The sequence below is a fragment of the Salmo salar genome, chromosome 08 (genome assembly GCF_965601325.2).
Source record: "Salmo salar chromosome 08, fSalSal1, whole genome shotgun sequence".
Lineage (NCBI taxonomy): Eukaryota > Metazoa > Chordata > Actinopteri > Salmoniformes > Salmonidae > Salmo > Salmo salar.
The window spans coordinates 27,076,155-27,102,116 of NC_138298.1; the positions used below are offsets into that span (position 1 = coordinate 27,076,155).

The following is a 25,962-nucleotide window of genomic DNA, read 5'->3' on the forward strand; positions in this document are numbered from 1 at the left end:
CATGAAACTCAACTCTGGACCTGGAAGCCAGTTCCACTGTGTTTTTTCATTGTTCCACTGTATTCATGGACTGATTTAGACCTGGGACACCAGGTAGGTGCAATTAATTATCAGGTAAAACAGAAAACCAGCAGGCTCTGGACCTCGTAGGGTAAGATTTGAATACCCCTGCTATATTGATTGACCCTCAATATATATTGACCCTATATAGATTGACCTTAAATATACAGGTAACTACCAAAATAATGAAAACAAATTAGGGATACAAAGTATATTGAAAGTAGGTGCTTCCACACAGGTGTGGTTCCTGAGTTAATTAATAGATTATTATCCCATCATGCTTAGGGTCACGAAAAAAAATGCCCCATCCACAGGGCACCAGTGGTCACTGAATGGTTTAATGGGCATGAAAACGATGTCAACCATATGCCATGACCGTCTTAGTCACCAGATCTCAATCCAATTGAACACTTTTTTGAAGTGTTTTCCACCACCATCAACAAAGCACAAAATTATGGAATTTCTCGTGGAAGAACGGTGTCGCATCCCTCTAATAGAGTTCCAGACACTTGTAGAATCTATGCCAAGGTGCATTGAAACAGTTCTGGCTCGTGGTGGCCCAACACCCTATTAAATCATTTTGTTGGTGTTTCTTTTATTTTGGTAGGTATCTGTATGTTCTCGCCTTGCTGACAAATTAAATCAGGCAGGAAAGGTCATTTTCCTTTCAAAAGTACAGGGAATTATCGATCAATCAAATGTACTTATAAAGCCCTTTTTACATCAGCAGATGTCACAAAGTGCTGTACAGAAACCCAGCCTAAAACCCCAAACAGCAAGCAATGCAGATGTAGAAGCACGGTGGCTAGGAAAAACTCCCTAGGAAGGCATGAACCTAGGAAGAAACCTAGAGAGGAACCAGGCTCTGAGGGGTGGCCGGTCCTCTTCTGGCTGTGCCCGGTGGAGATTATAACAGTATATGGCCATTAAGGCCAGATCTTTCTTCAAGATGTCCAAACGTTCATAGATGACCAGCAGGGTCAAATAATAATCACAGTGTCTATAGAGGTTGCAAAAGGTCAGCACCTCAGGAGTAAATGTCAGTTAGCTTTTCATAGCAAAGTATTCAAAGGTAGAGACAGCAGGTGCGGCAGAGAGAGGTTTTGAGGAGAGAGAAACTTCAGATTTTCTGTGTCATTTTGCTGAACAACTTAATTCAAGCCTTTGGATCAATACTATAGCCTAGTAATAGCTGAGTTATAATAGACGTGTTTGTTTGAGAGCTTTGTAGAGCTCATGCCCGTCAATTTAATTCCTCACGCCTCTTTTTTAGGCCAAATCTACTGTGGAAGAGGGAGATGGGGAGGGGGAATAGAGTCTGGATAGACAGATAAGTGTCCAGCTGACACTCAAAACGCAGAGCAAGGGAGAACTGTATGATCGAGGTCCAAGTCACCCGATTTCAACAGACTGTCCACCCGAAACAGCTTTTCATCCCGAAGTGTTACTTTCCACCAGGTTCCTCAAAGAGGGAAGCAAGCCCCATTCCCGAATATCAACAGTGGCTCTACTACTTCATCGAAATGCATGGAAAAGCAGCCACAACAGCTAACACCTTGCTCGGGTAAGAGGCAGCTCCGGTGCAGCCTCTGCGGAATGCCCGTCCCCCAACAAGTGTACGTCCGGAGGCACATGCGGGGAGAAACCGTACGGCTGCAGCCACTGCACCAAGCGCTTCTCCCACAACCCCTAGCTGAAAATGCATGAGAGGGTGCACACCGGAGAGAAACCGTTTCAATGTGTCTACTGCGGGAAGTGCTTCACCCAGTCCGGCCACATGAAGAGGCATCTCCTCGTCCACGCTGGTGGCAGGCCACAGGACGTTGGGCTGCTTGGAGTGTTCCAGGGTGAAGTTTCCCCTAGGTACAGATCTAGGATCAGCTTCCTCTCCCACAATCCTAACCTTAACCATTAGTGGGAAGAAATGCTAAACTGACACAAGATCAGTGTCTAGGGACAACTTTTTCCCCAGAGCAGGGGAAAACTCCTGGCCCTAGCTGTAAGGGTTCCACACTAGAGGTCGACCGATTAATCGGAATGGCCGATTAATTAGGGCCGATTTCAAGTTTTCATAACAATCGGAAATCGGTATTTTTGGACACCGATTTGGCCGATTAAAAAAAATAAAAAATAAAAAATAAAAAAAAAATTATGCCTTTCTTAAAATCAATACACAGAAGTATATATTTTTAAACCTGCATATTTAGCTAAAAGAAATCCAGGTTAGCAGGCAATATTAACCAGGTGAAATTGTGTCACTTCTCTTGCGTTCATTGCACGCAGAGTCAGGGTATATGCAACAGTTTGGGCCGCCTGGCTCGTTGCGAACTAATTTGCCAGAATTTTACGTAATTATAACATAACATTGAAGGTTGTGCAATGTAACAGGAATATTTAGGCATAGGATGCCACCCGTTAGATAAAATACGGAACGGTTCCGTATTTCACTTAAAGAATAAACGTTTTGTTTTCGAGATGATAGTTTCCAGATTCGACCATATTAATGACCTAAGGCTCGTATTTCTGTGTGTTTATTATATTATAATTAAGTCTATGATTTGATATTTGATTGAGAAGTCTGACTGAGCGGTGGTAGGCACCAGCAGGCTCGTAAGCATTCATTCAAACAGCACTTTCGTGCGTTTTGCCAGCAGCTCTTCGCAATGCTTCAAGCATTGCGCTGTTTATGACTTCAAGCCTATCAACTCCCGAGATTAAGCTGGTGTAACCGATGTGAAATGGCTAGCTAGTTAGCAGGGTGCGCGCTAATAGCGTTTCAAACGTCACTCGCTCTGAGACTTGGAGTAGTTGTTCCCCTTGCTCTGCATGGGTAACGCTGCTTCGAGGGTGGCTGTTGTCGATGTGTTCCTGGTTCGAGCCAAGGTAGGAGCGAGGAGAGGGACGGAAGCTATACTGTTACACTGGCAATACTAAAGTGCCTATAAGAACATCCAATAGTCAAAGGTATATGAAATACAAATCGTATAGAGAGAAATAGTCCTAGAATTCCTATAATAACTACAACCTAAAACGTCTTACCTGGGAATATTGAAGACTCATGTTAAAAGGAACCACCAGCTTTCATATGTTCTCATGTTCTGAGCAAGGAACTTAAACGTTAACTTTCTTACATGGCACATATTGCACTTTTACTTTCTTCTCCAACACTTTGTTTTTGCATTATTTACACCAAATTGAACATGTTTCATTATTTATTTGAGGCTAATTTGATTTTATTGATATATTAAGTTAAAATAAGTGTTCATTCAGTATTGTTGTAATTGTCATTATTACACATAAATTAAAAAAAACGGCAGATTAATTGGCATCGGCATTTTTTGGGTCCTCCAATAATCGGTATCGGCGTTGAAAAATCATAATCGGTCGACCTCTATTCCACACTACTGGGAGTTTCATATGAAAACTTGAATCCATGTGTTTTTAACAGTTTCATTGGTTTCCCCATTGAACTCTACTCTCTGTGTGTAGTGGTTGTGTTTTCAGTTCAACTGGCTTGATGCTTGGTCCAGAGTGGACTGATAATGTATAAGTTATAACAAGTTAAGATTTTGAACATCCTTATGAAATTGTATCGTTTCCGGGATGTACCAAAGAACGGCAATTAAGAATGAATTTCCATTTGCCTTTCGACAAGATACAGTAGATTGACAATCAGATTGATAGGCTGTAAAGATGTGGATGGAATTCATATCTAGGCTAGTCTGTCATACTGTTGTAAATCGTTTGTTGTTTATTTCTATTAGAAATACCCCAAATAGTGAAATGCTTTATTTTAGAAAATTCATGAAATATTGTTTACACCAGAGAACATGTTGTTTATTACTTAGGTACAACATTGTTGTGCAGCACTCCTGTACAGTAGGTGGCAGTGTTAAACTTTCAATTCTACAGTCCACGTATGATTACATTACTGTGACGTGAGGAAATAAAATAAAAAATCTCACCAGCTAGGTACAAACAAAGCTAGCTGCAAATTGACGTTTAGTTTCTGATATTATAATTTGTTTTAATAGATTGGTAGATAACTGTAGCTACTCATAATATATAAAACGCAAATACTGTTACAGTGAAAAGGGGCCAAAAGCGTCTGGGGACAATGTCGGGTTCCGTTGCTGATTTCCAGGCGCAGATAGCCTCAATCATGGAGGTGCTAGCCAACGCTGCTGTAGCCGAAATCTGCAAAGTTGTTGACGATGGCTATGCCGTTGTACACCTGGAGATTTCCCAAAGCCAAAAGGACAACGAATTTCTCCGGAGGAAAATGAAATTGATGGAACTTCAGATCGCGAGGTTTCGAGCAGAGAGAACAAAGTTTTCGGATGGGTCCGTCCACAACCGCTTCCATGGAATACGCCTGCTCAACAGACACAACAATCGAGAGATTGCAACAACAGGTTGGTGATGATGATGAATTTGACAGTGCACATAGCTTACATTACGTTAATCTTCAATTTGATCCCATCCATCAATTGTGTTTTACAAAGTTCAAAGCAAGTATACATCCATGATTTATGTAATGTCAAAACAGTTAGGGCCCAGCAGTATTGTTGACATTCCATATATGACGTATCATGCTGACTTTGTACTGTCAACACAGCTAGGATCCTTCTAGCTCTATTGACACATTACATACACTACCGTTCAAAAGTTCGGGGTCACTTATAAATGTCCTTGTTTTTGAAAGAAAATCACACTTTTTGTCCATTAAAATAACATCAAATTGATCAGAAATACAGTGTAGACATTGTCAATGTTGTAAATTACTATTGTAGCTGGAAATGGCTGATTTAAAAATATCTATAATTTATTTTTGCATTTTCCAATTAAGAACATTCAAAACAAAAATGAAATCATTTATCAAACTGTTTGATGTTCAACCATGAGGGAGAGGGACCATTGTCAAACCTCTGAGCCAGAAATCTAGACTGTGCAGCCCAGTAATACATTCTAAAATTGGTGAGGTTTAAGCCCCCTTGGCCGTAATCAAGGGTCAGTTTATCCAGGCCAACCCTAGGGGTTTTGCCGTGACAGATAAACCGTCTGGTCAGCTTGTCGAGAGAGGAAAACAATGCTGCGGGCACTGGGATAGGGAGAGATTGAAACAAATATAGAAATCTGGACAGGACATTCATTTTAATTACATTTATTCTACCCAGTAGAGTGAGAGGCAAGTCCATCCATTTACAAAGGTCACCCTCCACCTTTTTCAACAAGCTGGCCAGATTGAATTTATAGAGGTTCTTCAGGTTACCATCCACCATTATACCCAAATATGTGAAGCCCATAGGCGACCATCTAAAAGGAAACTGATGCTTGATGGTATGGTGGTCAAAGACAGACAACGGTAAGATTTCACTTTTGTCAAAATTGACCTTATATCCAGAGAAAGAACTATAACGCTGTAATAGGTTCTGTAAGTGAGAGAGGGAATGTTCTGGGTTCCTTAGAAATAAGATAAGGTTGTCCGCAAAGAGTGATAATTTATGGGTATGGGGGCCCACCTCAAAGCCATGTATGTCAGGGCACGTTCTAATAGCCTCAGCCAACGATTCGATGGCGAGGGCAAAGAGTGATAACTTATGGGTCTGGGGGCCACCTCAAAGCCATGTATGTCAGGGCACGTTCTAATAGCCTCAGCCAACGATTCGATGGCGAGGGCAAAGAGGTGGGGGCTAATTGGGCAACCTTGTCTGTTCCCCCTATAAAGAGGGAAAGAGGAGGAAGTAATCCCATTGGTAGCAATCCTAGCTTTAGGAGATTTGTGGAGTGATTTTATCAAATTTACAAACACGGTACCTAAACCAGATTTTTCCAAGACACAAAAGAGATATGGCCATTCAACCCTATCAAAGGCCTTTTCGGCGTCGAGGGAGACTGCGACACTAAGTATTTTGTTTTTATTAGCAAGGTGAATTATATCAAAAAACCTTCTGACATTATTGGAGGATAATCTATTAATTTTGAAGCCAGTCTGATCTGGGTCGACCAACAGGGAAAGACATGACTCCAGTCTCTTAGATAGCATCTTGGTGACCAGTTTACAATCTGTGTTAAGGAGAGAGATTGGTCTATTGGAGGCGCACTTCAGCGGGTTTTTCCCTTTCTTGTGGATTACTGTAATCACTGCTTGAGAGAGAGATTCTGGAAAGCAGTTGTCCTCCCTGTTTTTTTAAGTACCTCCATAAGGTAGGGTACCAACAGCTCCTTAAATTCTTTATAGAACTCTGGAGGGAAGCCATCCTCCCCATCAGATTTATTAGAAGGTAAGAATTTAATTGTTGACGCAGAAGGGGATGTGTCTACTTATCAAAATTGCAGTTCCTCTTCCTTTGGAGTTAAAAGAGGATGCAAAAACTTGTCCTACCCATTCCCTCTTTAGTTTCTAGTGTTCACTGGCTGTAAGATGCGTTTCTTGTAAAAACACAATGTCAGCCTTTAATTTCTTAAGGTATGTATAGACTCTTTTCCTCTTAATCGGGCTGTTAAGACCTTTTACGTTGAATGTGACATATTTTAGTGGATTAAGCATAGGTTGGGTTTCAAATATATAACCGAATGGTAATGCCTGATATGTAAATAGTCAGGTAATGTTTCAGAAGAAAGGTCTTTGTTTCTGGCCATTTTGAGCCTGTAATCGAACCCACAAATGCTGATGCTCCAGATACTCAACTAGTCTAAAGAATGGCAGTTTTATTGCTGCTTTAATCAGCACAACAGTTTTCAGCTGTGCTAACATACAGTTGAAGTTGTAAGTTTACATACACCTTAGCCAAATACATTTAAACTCAGTTTTTCACAATTCATGACATTTAATCCTAGTAAAAATTTGGCGTCTTAGGTCAGTTAGGATCACCACTTTATTTTAAGAATGTGGAATGTCAGAATAATAGTAGAGACAATGATTTATTTCAGCTTTTATTTCTTTCATCACATTCCCAGTGGGCCAGAAGTTTACATACACTCAATTAGTATTTGGTAGCATTGCCTTTAAATTGTTTAACTTGGGTCAAACATTTCGGGTAGCCTTCCACAAACTTCCCACAATAAGTTGGGTGACTTTTGGCCCATTCCTCCTGACAGAGCTGGTGTAACTGAGTCAGGTTTGTAGGCCTCCTTGCTCGCACATGCTTTTTCAGTTCTGCCCACAAATGTTCTATAGGATGGCGGTCAGGGTTTTGTGATGGCCACTCCAATACCTTGACTTTGTTGTCCTTAAGCCATTTTGCCACAACTTTGGAAGTTTGCTTGGGGTCATTGTCTATTTGGAAGACCCATTTGCGACCAAGCTTTAACTTCCTGACTGATGTCCCGTGTGGCTCAGTTGGTAGCGCATGGTGTTTGCAACGCCAGGGTTGTGGGTTCATTTCCCACGGGGGACCAGTACAGAGAATTTCTTTAATGAAATGTATGCATTCACCAATGTAAGTCGCTCTGGATAAGAGCGTCTGCTAAATGACTAAAATCTAAATGTAAAGAACTGAAGACTTGAGATGTTGCGTCAATATATCCACATCATTTTCTTTCCTCATGATGCTATCTATTTTGTGAAGTGCACCAGTCCCTCCTGCAGCAAAGCACTCCCACAACATGATGCTGCCACCCCCGTGCTTCACGGTTGGGATGGTGTTCTTCGGCTTGCAAGCTTCCCCCTTTTTCCTCTAAACAAAGCGATGGTCATTATGGCCAAACAGTTCTATTTTTGTTTCATCAGACCAGAGGACATTTCTCCAAAAAGTACGATCTTTGTCCCCATGTGCAGTTGCAAACCGTAGTCTGGCTTTTTTATGGTGGTTTTGGAGCAATGGCTTCTTCCTTGCTGAGCGCCCTTTCAGGTTATGTCGATATTGGACTCGCTTTACTGTGGAAATAGATAGTTTTGTACCTGTTTCCTCCAGCATCTTCACAAGGTCCTTTGCTGTTGTTCTGGGATTGATTTGCACTTTTCGCACCAAACTACGCTCATCTCTAGGAGACAGAACGCGTCTCCTTCCTGACCGATATGACGGCTGCGTGGTCCCATGGGTGTTAATACTTGCGTACTATTGCTTGTGCAGATGATTGTGGTGCCTTCAGGCATTTGGAAATTGCTCCCAAGGATGAATCAGACTTGTGGAGGTCTACAATTGTTTCCTGAGGTCTTGGCTGATTTTCTTTTGATTTTCCCATGATGTCAAGCAAAGAGGCACAGAGTTTGAAGGTACACCTTGAAATACATCCACAGGTACACCTCCAATTGACTCAAATGATGTCAATTAGCCTATCAGAAGCTTCTAAAGCCATGACATCATTTTCTGGAATTTTCCAAGCTGTTTAAAGGCACAGTCAACTTAGTGTATGTAAACTTCTGACCCACTGGAATTGTGATACAGTGAATTATAAGTGAAATAATCTGTCTGTAAACAATTGTTGGAAAAATTACTTGTGTCATGCACAAAGTAGATGTCCTAACCGACTTGCCAAAACTATAGTTTGCAAAGAAGAAATTTGTGGAGTGGTTGAAAACGAGTTTTAATGACTCCAACCTAAGTGTATGTAAACTCTAATGATAATTTAGCCTTTTAAAATGATAAACTTGGATTTGCTAACACAACGTGCCATTGGAACACAAGAGTGATGGTTGCTGATAATGGGCCTCTGTAGGCCTATGTAGATATTCCATAGAAAATCTGCCATTTCCAGCTACAATAGTCATTTACAACATTAACAATGTCTACACTATATTTCTGATCAATTTGATGTTATTATAATAGACAAAAAATTTGCTTTTCTTTCAAAAACAAGACATTCCTAAGCGACCCCAAACTTTTGAACGGTAGTGTACATCATGAAGGTATTATGCTTGCTTTGTACTTTGTAAAACACCATTGATGGATGGTGTCAAATGAACCTCCCCCTTTATTTCCAGGACCTACTTGGCAAAGCAGAGCCAGACTTTCCAACAGAAGTTTTGGGAACAGCACCATACCAAGAGACAGACAGCCCATTGACGTGGACCAAGAGGATGTCTCTACATCAAAGCATATGGATACTACAAGTGATGAGGTAGGTTCCAATTTTAACAGCCGATTTCAGACTGTCACAGACTTATGTCTGTTTTAGTCTCGCACACCAGACACTTCCGCCTGGGGATGAGGTTATGTCTATATAGACGTGTATGTCAGCACATTATAACTAGTGATGTAGTGGTAATAAAATAGGTGGGTAAACTCTTATTGCCATACACAGTGAGTAAAGTAACACTCCCTATACTTTCAATGCATTTTTGCGCCAAAGGTTTGTAAAGGCATGTGTAAAATACAGAAGGTGGAGTTTACCCTTCACTACACTCCTGTTTAGAACAGAATAACAACAAGGCAACTACTATGAATTACACTAAATCCCATGTCATGACCATATCTCCATTCAATAGATAGTGTATGATCTGTCTCACTCACTCATCTCTCCCACTTAACCCCATCAGCAGTCAGCAGAGACAGAGGAAGGGGAACCAGACCTGCTGATCATCAAGGATGAGGGGGAAGCAGATGACCAGGACTCTAGGATCAGCCACCCAGCCAGAACAGTGGAGGGCAGCAGAGAGCTAACCACCCAACTGACTACAGACCCTGCCTTCCAGCCCAGAGGCAACAACATCAACACCGCTATGGAGGTCAGTGGATCTAAGGCCGTTCTCCTCCAGTCAGAAACAGAGAATGTGAACCAGGGACCCCAGCAACACACAGGATTTGAACCCAGTGCAGAGAGGCAGAGTCTGGACACAAAGTGTGACATGAACAGGGACCTCACTCTCCTAAGAGGTTCTTTAAACCAGGTGTGGAGAGAGGTAGTAGCGACTGATGATGGTGCCTCTGCTGCTCACACTAAAGTAATGGACCTAGGAAGTGGCCCAGTGGGCCCAGAAACACAGACTAGCTCAGACATAGAAATGAGAAGTGTAGGGTTAGAAAACCACAGGTTTTCCCCCAAGTCATTCCATTCTTCATCCGAACATGTGATAGTGATTGACTCTGTATCCAGTGAGCAGCAGGTAGATAGAGATTTTGAGTGGGGTCAGGTGGGTACAGCTACTACACCACAGGTCAATGGGACTGGAAATAAGCAGGAAGTGGGAGTGTTTAACAGAAACTCACCAATGATTCACACCGAATCGATGAGAGACAACACGACGCAATTGGTTTCACCCGGCTTCCGGCCCTCAGAGAAAAATTCATGCATCTTGGCACAGGAAATGCGGGTGCGGCCAACAAAGCTAGTTGGTGTTCGTTGGCAAGCCTTCATAGACACTCTGAAATACCAGGAAGAGGAGCTCAACAACCAGCTCATGCTTCACTTCCTGTCGGCTATTTTAGACCAAGCGCCACAACTTTCTCTCACTCCAGTACTCCACACACTTTAGACCTGGCATTGTAGAACGACCGTACGGTTGCCCGAGTTGCCATAAATAGTTTCTCCACGAGAGCGACTTACGGCATCACATGGTGAGCCACACCAGAAAGCGGGTGTTCGTCTACACCTTGTAAGTCGCTCTGGATAAGAGCGTCTGCTAAATGACTAAAATGTAAATGTAAAAAAATGTGTGAGAAGAGCTTTGTGTCCCCCAGCAAGCTCCAAGTGCACCAGAACGTCCACACTGGGGAGAAGCCCCTCAGTTGTGCACATTGCGGGCGCAGGTTCTCCCAATCCAGCAATCTGAATAGACATCAGAAGCTTCATCATTGAGAACTGACACAAATAGGGTGGTGACGGTCAAGGAATTTTGGATGGTAATTGGTCAGCCAATTGACTGTGGTCACCGTTATAACCGTTTGAATAGCAAAAAACACACATTTTGTCTTCTCCTCAGCTCCTGACTTGTTTCAGCAAGTTGCAACAAAGTTTCATCACGTTGGAGAGTCCATGTTACAGCAGAAACCATAGAGATCCTATTAAATTACTAGAGGGGCTATGTCATAAACACTCAGTTCTAGAATGGAGTGAGAATGGCAGCCATTGTAGTCAGGAAGAAATCCAATCCGGTCAAATTGGAACGAATGGCAGTAGAGGCAGAGGTGATGCATTTCCTGCTTTTACTTATGCAGAAAAATACAAGTAAGGCATGTGCTATATCAGAAATATAATGATTGTTAACCTAAAATATTGTCATGTAATTATAAATACAGTTTATACAGGTTTATACACTTTCTGTTTAAATAGCCTCTAAAATATATATAAACAGACCATAAATGTCTCAGTGTTTGTTTTCTTGGAAAGCTGGGAATGTTGTAATATGATACAATATCAGTACTTATTGCATTTACAACTTGTGTAAGACCTATCATCAACTGATTTCAGCCAGTGTATGGCTGTGGATTGACTGCACTGTTTGTATAGAATGTTGGCATATTGGCAGTTAATTTGAACAATTATTGGAAATCATTCCACTTAAACTGGCTGGCTAGCTAATAAATATACTGTGCAGATAATCTTCAAATTCATTGTTTTACACTATCTTATCGCAGCACACTGGCTGCCCATGGTTGACAAACTCCCTGAACAAAATAGCTGACCTTTTATACTGTTATAAGACCTTTCATGTCCATTCTTGTATTCTAATTCCTAATTCTACGGCAGAAATTGACTCAACCTCACAAATGCCCAGCCGTCGAGTTTTCTGTCAGCTGTTCGATCCACAAAATAATAAAAAATAAAAAATATATTTAGATTTTAAATGGTTTATTACATTTTCTTGACAGTCTTCATCCATAGCCATCGGTTACAGGGTTATACGGTAATTGTGCCAGCCCTAGACACAGCAGCAAGAGATTCCTATGTAAAAAAAGCTATGGTTTAGCTTTATGATCCAGTTCCTGGATCATGTGCCTTGCTGTTTTTGAATGTGATTCAAGAGTATATAATCAAATTCATGAAAACATGGTCTTTTAATCTCTACGGGATCGGTGTCCCTATACCCGGACGGTTGAGCTAATGTGCGCTAATGTGATTAGCATGACAATTGTAAGTAACAGCTAACTTTCCAGGACATAGACATGTCTTATATGGGCAGAAAGCTTAAATTCTTGTTAATCTAACTGCACTGTCCAATTTAGAGTAGCTATCACAGTGGAAAAAAAGACTTATAAACTTAGCACGGCAACTGGTTTGATACATTCACCTATGAAGGTAAATAATGTACTTACATTCAGTAATCTTGTTCTGATTTGTCATCCTGAGGGTCCCAGAGATAAAAATGTGGCATAGTTTTGTTTGATAAAATCAATTTTTATATTCAAAATGTAGGAACTGGGTTCTACAGTTTGAAACCCTGCTGTCTCTGGCTCCACACCCACCCCGCCAGGCCATCTAGATGTGTGAAAGTTAGTGTATACGCTAATGATCCATCATGTATGACATTCCTGGTAGTGTGTAAATGTAACATTTTTATTGCCATATATTTTTTGTATGTTCTCTATAGTTATGTACTTGAAAATGTATCAGTTGACCAATTCGGCACATGTGGGCAGACTTGATACAAAATATTGTCCGGTATTGTAATGCTTCACTGGATCAATCTGAAACCTTGCACACACACTGCTTCCATCTAGGGAACAAAATCTAAATTGCGCCAAAACTAAAAATATGATATTATGGCCTTTCTCTTGCATTTCAAAGATGATGAAACAAAATAATAAATAGAAAAAGCATGTTGTTTTGTTGTCAAGGTATGCGTGAAGGGCTGTAGGAAGTCAGGCGCAGGAGAGCAGATATTTGGTAGCAAAACGGAGCCTTTTATTTGGCGAACCAAAAGCACACGGCACAAACTAACACGAAATACAAATACGGGTTGAACATAACCCAGCGCAACCAGCCTAACGTGCGCATACATGAAAACAGATAAACAATACCACACAAAGACATGGGGGAAACAGAGGGTTAAATACACAACACATAATGAGGGAAATGAGAACCAGGTGTGTGGGAAAATGAGACAAAACAAATGAAAAATGGATCGGCGATGGCTAGAAGACCGGCGACGTCGACCCCCGAACACCGCCCGAACAAGGAGAGGCATCGACTTAGGAAGAAATCGTGACATTTGTTTGTATTATTTTTTTCCAGATCTAATGTGTTATATTCTCCTACATTCATTTCACATTTCCACAAACTTCAAAGTGTGTCCTTTCAAATGGTATCAAGTATATGCATATCCTTGCTTCAGGTCCTGAGCTCCAGGCAGTTAGATTTGGGTATGTCATTTTAGACGAAAATGTTAAAAAAAAGGGTCAGATCCTTAAGAGTTTTAAGATGCAGTGCATTCGGACGGTATTCAGACCCCTTTCCTTTTTCCATTTTGTTACATTACTCCCTTATTCTAAAATGGAATAAATCGTTTTTTCCCCCTCATCAGTTTACACACAATACCCAATAATGACAAAGCGAAAACAGGTTTTTGGAATTTTTGCAAATGTAATACAAATAAAAAACCAAAATACCTTGTTTACGTACAGTTGAAGTCGGAGGTTTACATACACCTTAGCCAAATACATTTAAACTCAGTTTTTCACAATTCCTGACATTTAATTCTATAAAACAATTCCCTGTTTTAGGTCAGTTAGGATCACCACTTTATTTTAAGAATGTGAAATGTCAGAATAATAGTAGAGAGAATTATTTATTTCAGCTTTTATTTCTTTCATAACATTCCCAGTGGGTCAGAAGTTTACATACATTCAATTAGTATTTGGTAGCATTGCCTTTAAATTGTTTAACTTGGGTCAAATGTTTTGGGTAGCCTTCCACAAGCTTCCCACAATAAGTTGGGTGAATTTTGTCCCATTCCTCCTGACAGAGCTGGTGTAACTGAGTCAGGTTTGTAGGCCTCCTTGCTCGCACACACTTTTTCAGTTCTGCCCACAAATTTTCTATGTGATTGAGGTCAGGGCTTTGTGATGGCCACTTCTGTCAAGGCTGGCTCAAGGAAGCAGGAGAGGTAGAGTCAAGCGCAGGAGACATTAAATTCTTGAACACACTTTAATCCGTATGTACAAAAATAAAGATAGTCCAAACACAGTAGGGTAGGGCGTCAAACAGTATCGCGCTCCAAAACCCTTGTTGACGTCACAAAATGGGACGCAGCCCATAAATACCTCTGCGGTGATAAAACACAAAACCAACCACAGGCAGAGGGAAAAACACACGTTCCTCAAGAACCACAAAACCTGACAAGGAACATAATCACGCACAAACACAGACATACCTCGCTAAACTAAATAACCCCCCCTACTAATAACTAACCCAAAACAGGTGCGTGCCTACCTAGACCTAACCAACAGAAAGTGAAACAAAAAGGATCGATGGCAGCTAGTAGGCCGGCGACGATGACCGCCGAGCGCCGCCCGGTCGAGGAGGGGCGCCACCATCCGTCGGTGTCGTGACAACTTCAATACCTTGACTTTGTTGTCCTTAAGCCATATTGCCACAACTTTGGAAGTATGCTTGGGGTCATTGTCCATTTAGAAGGCCCATTTGCGACCAAGCTTTAACTTCCTGACTGATGTCTTGAGATGTTGCTTCAATATATCCAAATCATTTTCCCCCCTCCTGGAGCCATCTATTTTGTGAAGTGCACCAGTAGCAAAGCACCCCTACAACATAATGCTGCCACCTCCGTGCTTCACGGTTGGGATGGTGTTCTTCGGCTTGCAAGTCTCCCCCTTTTTCCTCCAAACATAACAATGGTCATTATGGCCTAACAGTTATATTTTTGTTTCATCAGACCAGAGGACATTTCTCCAAAAAGTACGATCTTTGTCCCCATGTGCAGTTGCGAACCGTAGTCTGGCTTTTTTATGGCGGTTTTGGAGCAGTGGCTTCTTCCTTGCTGAGCGGCCTTTCAGGTTATGTCGATATAAGACTTGTTTTACTATGGATATAGATATAGTTTCCTCCAGCATCTTCACAAGCTCCTTTGTTGTTGTTCAGGGATTGATTTGCACTTTTCGCACCAAAGTATGTTCATCTCTAGGAGACAGAACGCGTCTCCTTCCTGAGCGGTATGACGGCTGCGTGGTCCCATGGTGTTAATACTTGCGTACTATTGCTTGTACAGATGAACGTGGTACCATCAGGCATTTGGAAATTGCTCCCAAGGATGAACCAGACTTGTGGAGGTCTACAATTGTTTCCTGAGGTCTTGGCTGATTTTCTTTTGATTTTCCCATGATGTCAAGCAAAGAGGCACAGAGTTTGAAGGTAGGCCTTGAAATACATCCACAGGTACACATCCAATTGACTCAAAAGGTGTCACGGGTGTCGTAGGGTGTAGACCAAAACGCAGCAGGAAAATGTATTCTCATCTTCTTTTTATTTTAGTGAAGAAGGAAAACACAAACAACGTATACAAAAACAAACGGACTGGACAGTCTCGTCAGGCACACAGCTAAACAAGAAACAGTCTCCCACAATTCCCAAAACAAACACACTCCTAAATATAGGACCTTCAATCAAAGTCAACGATCGACAGCTGCCTCCAATTAAAGGCCCCAAATCCCCATTACCAAAACATAGAAATACAAACGCCTAGACAGAACATAGAAATAAACTAACATAGAATGACAACCCAAAAACCCCAGAATACATAAATCAAATACCCCTCTACATACACAACCACCCCGAACCATATAAACCAAATACCCCCTCTACATGAACACATACACAAACACACCCTGAACCACATAAAACAAATACCCCCTGCCACGTCCTGACCAAACTATAAGAACCTTTTTACTGGTCAGGACGTGACAGTACGCCCCCCCCCCCCAAAGGTGCAGACCCCAGATGCACCTGACAAAATAAATAAATAAATAAACCCCTTACTAAAGGGAGGGAAGGGAGGGTGGCTGCGGTCACCGACGGCTCCTGTGCTACACCCCCCCCCCCCCCCTCCCCAAACCTCCTACAATGGAGGTGGCATTATGCTTTGGCCTTAATCCCCTACCTGACCAAACCACCCCCACTGCATACCTCTGCCTGAGGCCAGTCACTCTAGACCCTGGACTGGACTCTGGGAGCTCCGGACTGTAGGGCGACTCTGGGAGCTCCGGACCGTAGGACGACTCTGGGAGCTCCGGGCCGTAGGACGACTCTGGGAGCTCCGGACTGTAGGATGACTCTGGGAGCTCCGGACTGTAGGACGACTCTGGGAGCTCCGGGCTGTAGGACGACTCTCCTGGTTCCGGACAGTGGGCCGTCTCTCCTGGTTCCGGACAGTGGACCGTCTCTCCTGGTTCCGGACAGTGGGCCGTCTCTCTTGGTTCCGGACAGTGGGCCGTCTCTCCTGGTTCCGGACAGTGGGCCGTCTCTCTTGGTTCCGGACAGTGGGCCGTCTCTCTTGGTTCCGGACAGTGGGCCGTCTCTCCTGGTTCCGGACAGTGGGCCGTCTCTCTTGGTTCCGGACAGTGGGCCGTCTCTCCTGGTTCCGGACAGTGGGCCGTCTCTCTTGGTTCCGGACAGTGGGCCGTCTCTCTTGGTTCCGGACAGTGGGCCGTCTCTCCTGGTTCCGGACAGTGGGCCGTCTCTCTTGGTTCCGGACAGTGGGCCGTCTCTCTTAGTTCCGGACACTCTGGACGAGGCACTGTTGCCGGACACTCTGGACGAGGCACTGTTGCAGGACACTCTGGACGAGGCACTGTTGCCGGAAGTTCTGGACGAGGCACTGTTGCCGGAAGTTCTGGACGAGGCACTGTTGCCGGAAGTTCTGGACGAGACACTGTTACCGGACACTCTGGACGAGGCACTGTCATCGGAAGCTCGGGACTGGGCTGACGCACTGGAAGCCTGATGCGTGGGGCTGGTAGTGGAGGTACCAGACTGGGCACACGCACCTCAGGGCTAGTGCGGGGAGCAGGAACAGGACGTACTGGACTGGGCTGATGCACTGGAAGCCTAGTGCGTGGGGCTGGTACTGGAGGTATCAGACTAGGGACACGCACCCCAAGGCTAGTGCGAGGAGCGGGAACAGGACGTACTGGACTGGGCTGACGCACTGGAAGCCTAGTGCGTGGTGCTGGCTTAGGAGACGCCAGACTAGGGACACGCACCCCAAGGCTAGTGCGAGGAGCGGGAACAGGACGTACTGGGCCGTGAAGCATTACTGGCAGTCTGGAACATACAACCCCTATGGCCTGAGTGCTCACTCGAGCATGGCACTTGCGAGGGGCTGGAATCATTTTCACCGGACTGTTCGTGCGCATAGGCGAGATTGTGCGCACTTCCGCATAGTACGGTGCTCCTCTGATCCGCTGTTCCCCACAATAAGCACGGGGATTTGGCTCCGGTCTATCACCTGACCTAGCCAATACTCCTGTGTGCCCCCCCCAAAAAAAATTCTGGGGCTGCCTCTCAGGCTTAAATGCCAACCGTGTACCTCTGTAACTGTTCCTCTTTGCTCCATTTACGACGTTCCTCCCTCGCTGTCTCCACCTGTTTCCATGGCAGGCGATCCATTCCAGCTTGGATCTCCTCCCATGTGTAGGATCCTTTCCCCTCCAAGATGTCCTCCCAACTCCAGTACTCCTTGTAGTCCATCTGTTGCTCCTTCCTCCGCTGCTTGGTCCGAGTGTGGTGAGAGATTCTGTCACGGGTGTCATAGGGTGTAGACCAAAACGCAGCGGGAAAATGTATACTCATCTTCTTTTTATTTTAGTGAAGAAGGAAAACACAAACAACGTATACAAAAACGAACGAACTGGACAGTCTCGTCAGGCACACAGCTAAACAAGAAACAATCTCCCACAATTCCCAAAACAAACACACTCCTAAATATAGGACCTTCAATCAGAGGCAACGATAGACAGCTGCCTCCAATTGAAGGCCCCAATCCCCATTACCAAAACATAGAAATACAATCGCCTAGACAGAACATAGAAATAAACTAACATAGAATGATAACCCAAAAACCCCGGAATACATAAATCAAATACCCCTCTACATACACAACCACCCCGAACCATATAAACCAAATACCCCCTCTACATGAACACATACACAAACGCACCCTGAACCACATAAAACAAATACCCCCTGCCACGTCCTGACCAAACTATAAGAACAAATAACCCCTTTACTGGTCAGGACGTGACAAAAGGTGTCAATTAGCCTATCAGAAGCTTATAAAGCCATGACATCATTTTCTGGAATGTTCCAAGCTGTTTAAAGGCACAGTCAACTTAGTGTATGTAAACTTCTGACCCACTGGAGTTGTGATACAGTGAATTGTAAGTGAAATAATCTGTCTGTAAACAATTGTTGGATAAATTACTTGTGTCATGCACAAAGTAGATGTCCTAACCGACTTGCCAAAACTATAGTTTGCTAACAAGAAATGTGTGGAGTGGTTGAAAACGAGTTTTAATGACTCCAACCTAAGTGTATGTAAACTTCTGACTTCAACAAAAATATTCAGACCCTTTGCTATGAGACTTGAAATTGAGCTCCGGTGCATCCTGTTTCTATTGATCATCCTTGAGATGTTTCTACAACTTGATTGGAGTCCACCTGTGGTAAATTCAATTGATTGGACTTGATTTGTTAAGACACACCTGTCTATATAAGGTCCCACAGTTGACAGTGCGTGTTAGATCAAAAACCAAGTCATGAAGTCGAAGGAATTATCCGTAGAGCTCCGAGATAGGATTGTGTCGAGCGACAGATCTGGGGAAGGGTACCAAAACATTTCTGAAGCATTGAAGGTCCCCAAGAACACAGTGGCCTCCATCATTCTTAAATGGAAGAAGTTTGGAACCACCAAGACTCTTCCTAAAGCTGGCCGCGCGGCCAAACTGAGCAATCGGGGGAGAAAGGCCTTGGTCAGGGAGGTGACCAAGAACCCGATGGTCACTCTGACAGAGCTCCAGAGTTCCTCTTTAGAGATGGGAGAAACTTGCAGAAGGACAACCATCTCTGCAGCACTCCACCAATCAGGCCTTTAGGATAGAGTGACCAGATGGAAGCCACTCCTCAGTAAAAGGCACATGACAGCCCGCTTGGAGTTTGCCAAAAGGCACCTAAAGGACTCTCAGAACACAAGAACCAATATTCTCTGGTCTGATGAAACCAAGATTGAACTCTATGGACTTTATGCCAAGCGTCACGTCTGGAGGAAACCTGGCACCATCCCTACGGTGAAGCATAGTGGTGGCAGCATCATTCTGTGGGGATGTTTTTCAGCGACACTGGGGAGACTAGTCAGGATTGAGGGAAAGATGAACGGAGCAAAGTACAGAGAGATCCTTGATGAAAATCTGCTCCAGAGCGCTCAGGACCTCAGACTGGGGCGACGGTTCACCTTCCAACAGGACACAGCCAAGACAACACAGGAGTGTCTTCGGGACAAGTCTCTGAATATCCTTGAGTGGCACAGTCAGAGCCCAGACTTGAACCCGATTGAACATCTCTGGAGAGACCTGAAAATAGCTGTGCAGTGATGCTCCCCATCCAACCTAACAGCTTGAGAGGATCTGCAGAGAAGAATGGAAGAAACTCCCCAAATACAGGTGTGCCAAGCTTGTAGCATCATACCCAACAAGAATCAGTGCTGTGATCGCTGGTAAAGGTGCTTCAACAAAGTACTGAGTAAAGGGTCTGAATACTTATATAAATGTGTATATATATATATTTTTTTTTTAAAATGTCTAAAAACCTGCTTTTGCTTTGTCATTATGGGGTATTGTGTGTAGATTGAGGAGTGGAAAAACAATTTCATCCATTTTAGAATCAGGCTGTAACGTAAACAAAATGTGGAAAAAGTCAAGGGGTCTGAATACTTTCCGAATGCACTGTATATGTAAAATTATATTTGTATTGGTGTATTATTTTACTTCTACCCAATGTCTTTATGAAGGCTTTTACACAAAATACAAAAGGTGGAGTTTACCCTCCACTACACCACTGATTATAACACAATAACAACAAGGCAACTACTATGAATTACACTAAATCCCATGTCATGACCATATCTCCATTCAGTAGATAGTGTATGCTCTGTCTCACTCATCTCTCCCACTTAACCCCATCAGCAGTCAGCAGAGACAGAGGAAGGGGAACCAGACCTGCTGATCATCAAGGTGGAGGGAGAAGCAGATGACCAGGACTCTAGGATCAGCCACCCAGCCAGAACAGTGGAGGGCAGCAGAGAGCTAACCACCCAACTGGCTGCAGCCACCACAGAGGACCCCGCCTTCCAGTCCAGTGGCCCCAGAAGCAACAACAACAACTACAACAACACCGCTATGGAGGTCAGTGGATCTGACGCCGGCCTCGGGTTTACCCCCAAGTCGTTCCATTCCTCATCAGAACATGTGATAGTGATTGACTCTGTATCCAGTGGGCAGCAGGTAGATAGAGATTTTGAGTGGGGTCAGGTGGGTACAGCTACTACACCACAGGTCAATGGGACTGGAAATAAGCAGGGAGTGGGAGTGTTTAACAGAAATGCACCAACGATTCACCCTGTACACCACGAATCGATGAGAGACAACACTATGCAATTGGTTTCACCCGGATTCCGTCCCACAGAGATAAATACAAGCACCCGTCTTGACGCAGGAAATACAGGTGAGGCCAACAAAGCTAGTTTGCGCTCTTTGGCAAGCCTCCATAGACACTCTGAAATACCAGGAAGAAGAGCTCAACAACCAGCTCATACCTCACTTCCTGTCAGCCATTTTAGACCAAGCGCCACAACTTCCTCTCACTCAAGTAGTCTTGCTACTCACATTAGACCTGGCACCATAGAACGACCGTACGGTTGCCCGAGCTGCCATAAGAAGTTTGTTCATGAGAGCGACTTGCGGCAGCACGTCGTCGTTCACACCAGAAAGCGGGTGTTCGCCTGCACCTTGTGTGAGAAGAGCTTTGTGTCCCCCAGCAAGCTCCAAGTGCACCAGAACGTCCACACTGGGGAGAAGCCCTTCAGTTGTGCACAGTGCGGACGCAGGTTCTCCCAATCCAGCAATCTGAATAGACATCAGAAGCTTCATCATTGAGAACTGACACAGAAGCAAGAGAGTCCTATTGTTGGGTTCTGAGAATATGAAATATACTTATTCATGTCACTGAGGGAGAGAGGGTAATGTATAACGTTTACATTGCGTCAGGATATGCTATTGTTAGCCATTAGGGATCCTATGGGAGGGATCCTCTGGGAGGAGAAGAGACACAGTCTGGTACCAGGCACCATGACAGCCGTGAGTTGGGCAGGGAAGCGATCACATGTGGCAGGCATTGATAAGGGGAGAGAGCTTTGGATTAGGCATCAAGGGGGTTGAGGTCAGGTCAGATCTCCTTAAGGGAGAAACAACGGTTAATTACCCCATCACTTCGTCTTCCTGTCAAACCATAACAGATGGAAGGATTGGAGAGGAGGAGGAGTGCATCTGAATTGGAGTATATATACTTGTGTTGGTGGAAACGTGTTTTGTCTAATGCAGCTGTATTGATCCTCTGGGAGAATAAACTTGGTTAAGCTTTCATAGTGTCTGTTGAGTTGTTTACTCTGAGAATTAGAACCTAACACTATTGAAAACAACTGTTATAGCAATATCATGAGTTCAAACGTCATTGGTTCTAACGTAGTCGTATGTCTGCAGGATGTTTACCCTGGTCTCATACGTCTACAATACAACGTGGTTCGTATTTACATTATCTACAAGGATTGTTACGTTTTCTTGGCTTCTTAAAATGCCAACAGCATCACTCACATTGACTGTTAAGGTTGATCATGGTTGTGTTCTAATAATACTGTGTGCCTCACACTAAAGTTATAGCAGAAATTGTACTGTGACACTGAAAAACTGTCTGTTCTTTTGTACCAATTTCACCAATGGCTGTTGCTGTTTGTTCTTTAAATCCTATAATTCCATCAATAAATCATATTTTTCAAAGAATTCCATGGTGCTTCTTGACCCTAAATACCCTTATTGATGTCACCTGTTAAATCCACTTCAATCAGTGTCGATGAAGGGGAGGAGACAGGCTAAATAAGTAGTTTTTAGCATTGAGACAATTGAGACATGGATTGTGTATGTGTGCCATCCAGAGAGTGAATTGGCACGAGATAAACCGGACCCATCTGTTACTATCTGGCCGGCTGACTGGTGCTATCTGTCTATTCTGTACCTGAGTCCAGCTCATCAGGCCTGTGTCAGGAATAGAGCGAGAGAGCCAGAGGAGGGGAGAAAGTTGGGAAAGAGAGAGGAAGATGTCAAAGTAGATCGGGCTGACAGACTAACATCCCACTGGGCCCAGACTGACGTCTAGTTTTGATTAACATTTGGTTCAGTTGTCAATTAACATGAAATCAACAAAAAAAGACACAATGTCATTGGATTTAGGTTAAAAGTTTGGTGAAAAAAAGACTAAATGCCCTTATGTTGATGACTTTTTGAAAATCCAATCAGTTTTCCACATTGATTCAATGTCATCACATAGATTTTTTGGGGTTGAAATGACGTGGAAACAAAGTTGATTCAACCAGTTTTTGCCCAGTGAATATATTTTTATCACTGACTTTTCACCAGCGGTAACCTTTTACACTCTTGGTCCAGCCCAGCTCAACCCTGACCTATGTAAATGAAAGATTGAGAGAAAGAAAATTGACTTTTTATGAACAGATAAATTCAAATGTATTGAATTAGATATGATATGAATGCATCTGCAGAAAGGTTCACAATTCCATCGAAGGGGAATATTTACACGAGTGTTGTTGCGCCATACCAACAATTTGGCTATCTTCCTCGTCACATCACGAAAGGTCATGTTGATGTTCTTTTGTCTCTCTCTCTCTGACTCTTTCTTTCTCCTCCGACCGGTCGGCCAGACAGATTGGACCGGTCGGCCGGACAGGTGGGACCGGTCGGCCGGACAGGTGGGACCGGTCGGCCGGACAGGTGGGACCGGTCGGCCGGACAGATTGGACCTGTCGGCCGGACAGGTGGGACCGGTCGGCCGGACAGGTGGGACCGGTCGGCTGGACAGGTGGGACCGGTCGGCCGGACAGATGGGTCAAATCGGATGGTTTGAATTTGTCAAGAACTGCAACGCTGCTGGGTTTTCATGCTCAACAGTTTCCCATGTGTATAAAGATAATTCGGACGGTTTGAATATGTCAAGAACTGCAACGCTGCTTGGTTTTTCATGCTCAACAGTTTCTTGTGTATAAAGAATGGTCCACCACCCAAAAGACATCCAGACAACTTGACACAACTGTGGGAAGCATTGGAGTCAACATGGACCAGCATCCCTCTGGAATGCTTTCAACACCTTGTAGTCCATGCCCTATGAATTGAGGCTGTTCTGAGGGCGAAAGGGGTGGAACTCAATATTAGGAAGGTGTTCTTAATGTTTTGTACACTCAGTGTATATTGGCCCTGTATACACTGAACAAAAATCTAATCACAACATGTAAATGTTGATCCCATGTTTCATGAGCGGAAATAAAATATCCCAGAAATGTTCTATACGCACAATCTTATTTCTCTAAAATGATGTGCACAAATGTGTTTACATCCCTGTTAGTGAGTATTGTAACTAGATAATCCATCCACCTGACACGTGTGGCATATCAATAAGCTGATTAAACAGCATGATCATTACACAGGTGCCCCTTGTGCTGGGGACAATAAAAGGCCACTCTAAAATGTGCCATTCTGTTGCACAACACAATGCCACAGATGTCTCAAGTTTTGAGTGAGTGTGCAATTGGCAGGCTGACTGCAGGAATATCCACTAGAGCTGATGCCAGAGAATTGAATGTTCATTTCTCTACCATAAGCTGCCTCCAATGTCGTTGTAGAGAATTTGGTAGTACGTCCAACTGGCCTCACAACTGCAGACCACATGTATGGCGTTGTGTGCGCGAGCAGTTTGCTGATGTCAACGTTGTGAACAGAGTGCCCCATGGTGGCGGTGGGGTTATGGTATAGGCAAGCATAAGCTACGGACAACGAATACGATTGCATTTTAACAATGGCAATTTGAATACACAGAGATACCGTGACGAGATCCTGAGGCCCGTTGTCGTGCCATTCATCCGCCGCCATCACCTCATGTTTCAGCATGATAATGTACGGCCCCATGTCGCAAGGGTTTGTACACAATTATTGGAAGCTGAAAATGTCTCAGTTCTTCCATGGCCTGCATACTCACCATGTCACCAATTGAGCATGTTTTGGATGCTTGGGATCAACAGTGTGTTCCAGTTCCCGCCAATATCAAGCAACACAGCCATTGAAGCAGAGTGGGACAACATTCCACAGGCCACAATCAACAGCCTGATCAACTCTATGTGAAGGAGATGTGTTGTGCTGCATGAGGCAAATGGTGGTCACACCAGACACTGACTGGTTTTCTGATCCACGCCTTTTTGAAGGTATCTGAACAAAGGATGCATGTCTGTGTTCCCAGTCATGTGAAATCCATAGATTACGGCCTAATTTATTTATTTCAATTGACTGATTTCCTTGTATGAACTGTAACTCAGTAAAATCTTTGAAATTGTTGCATGTTGCGTTTATATTTTTGTTCAGTATAGATTGACCCTATATATAGATTGATCCTATATAGATTGGCCCTATATAGATTGACCCTAAATATATATTGACCCTAAATATACACTCACCGCCCAGTTTATTAGGTACACCACCCCGTTCAAGAAAATGGAACGCTCCTAGACAGTGAGTCACATGGCCGTGGCTTGCTATACAAACCAGGCAGACAGGCATCGAGGCAATGTTACTGTTCGATTAAACGTTAGAATCGTCGATGCCAGGCACGCCAGGTCCAGTATCTCAGAAATGTCCGACCTCCAGGGCTTTTCACACACGACAGTGTGTAGGGTTTCCTGAGGATGGAGCGACAAACAAAAAACATCCAGTCAGCGGCAGTCCTGTGGGTGAAAACAGCTCATTGATAAGAGAGGTTGAAGGAGAATGGCAAGAGTCGTGCAAGCTAGCAGGCAGGCCACAAATAGACAAATAATGGCGTAGTACAACAGTGGTGTGCAGAACGGCATCTCGGAAAGCACAACTCATCGGTCCTTGTCATGGATGGGGTGTTGCAGCAGACAACCACATCGGGTTGTACGCCTATCAGCTAAAAACAAGAAGAAGCTGCTCCAGTGGGCACGCAATCAACAACAATGAGGAGTGGAAAACATTGCCTGGTCCGACTAATCCCGTTTCCTGTTGCGTCATGCTAATGGCAGAGTCAGGATTTGACGTAAGCAGCATGAGTCCATGGACCCATCCTGCTTGGTGTCAACGGTACAGGCTGGTGGCGGGGGTGTACCGCCATCCAATCTGCAGCAACTGTGTGATGCCATCGCGTCAACATGGACCAACATCCCTGTGGAACGTTTCAGACTTGTAGAATCAATTCCCACGAAGAATTCAGGCTGTTCTGGAGGAAACAGGGGGTCCGATCCGGTACTAGATGGGTGTATCTGTCAAGCAGGCATAATACATTTACCCTAAATATATAGTGACCTTTAATAGATTGACCCTAAATATATATTCTCACATTGCTTCCAAATTAAATCAGGAAGTTGGAAGGAAAGGATTTTTTCCTTTCAAAAGTACAGGAAATTAATGCAGTCCAATTTGACTTTCAAATGTTTTGAGAACAGAGAAGATTGACATGTTCTGTGTCAATGAGTTAAGTCAGTAAAAGAACAACTTAATTCAAGCCATTTGATCAATATTATAGCCTAGTAATAGCTGAGTTATAATAGACCTGCATTTGTTTTAGAGCTTTGTAGAGCTCATGCCTGTCCATTTAATTCCTCCCTCCTCCTTTCAGGCCAAACTACTGTCAAAGAGGGGGAATAGAGTCTGTATAGACAGAGAAGTG

At 43.7% G+C, this 25,962-nt stretch overlaps 1 protein-coding gene across 1 annotated transcript; it reads left to right on the forward strand.

Moving 5' to 3' along the window:
• Positions 1–4,011: 4,011 nt before the first annotated feature.
• LOC145850167 (uncharacterized) lies at positions 4,012–21,168 on the forward strand. The gene is made up of 4 exons (XM_014209718.3): positions 4,012–4,475; positions 8,987–9,123; positions 9,542–9,730; positions 20,133–21,168. The coding sequence occupies exons 1-4, from the start codon at positions 4,178–4,180 to the stop codon at positions 21,099–21,101; spliced, it is 1,593 nt and encodes a 530-aa protein (XP_014065193.2). The 5' UTR covers positions 4,012–4,177; the 3' UTR covers positions 21,102–21,168.
• The last annotated feature ends 4,794 nt before the right edge of the window (positions 21,169–25,962 follow it).

Bases quoted from the DNA above. Each gene is read 5' to 3' on its own strand.
- LOC145850167 (XM_014209718.3), top strand. From the start codon at position 4,178: ATGTCGGGTTCCGTTGCTGATTTCCAGGCGCAGATAGCCTCAATCATG. The intron at 4,476-8,986 runs GTTGGTGATGAT...CTTTATTTCCAG, and splicing joins TCGAGAGATTGCAACAACAG to GACCTACTTGGCAAAGCAGA. The intron at 9,124-9,541 runs GTAGGTTCCAAT...TAACCCCATCAG, and splicing joins TGGATACTACAAGTGATGAG to CAGTCAGCAGAGACAGAGGA.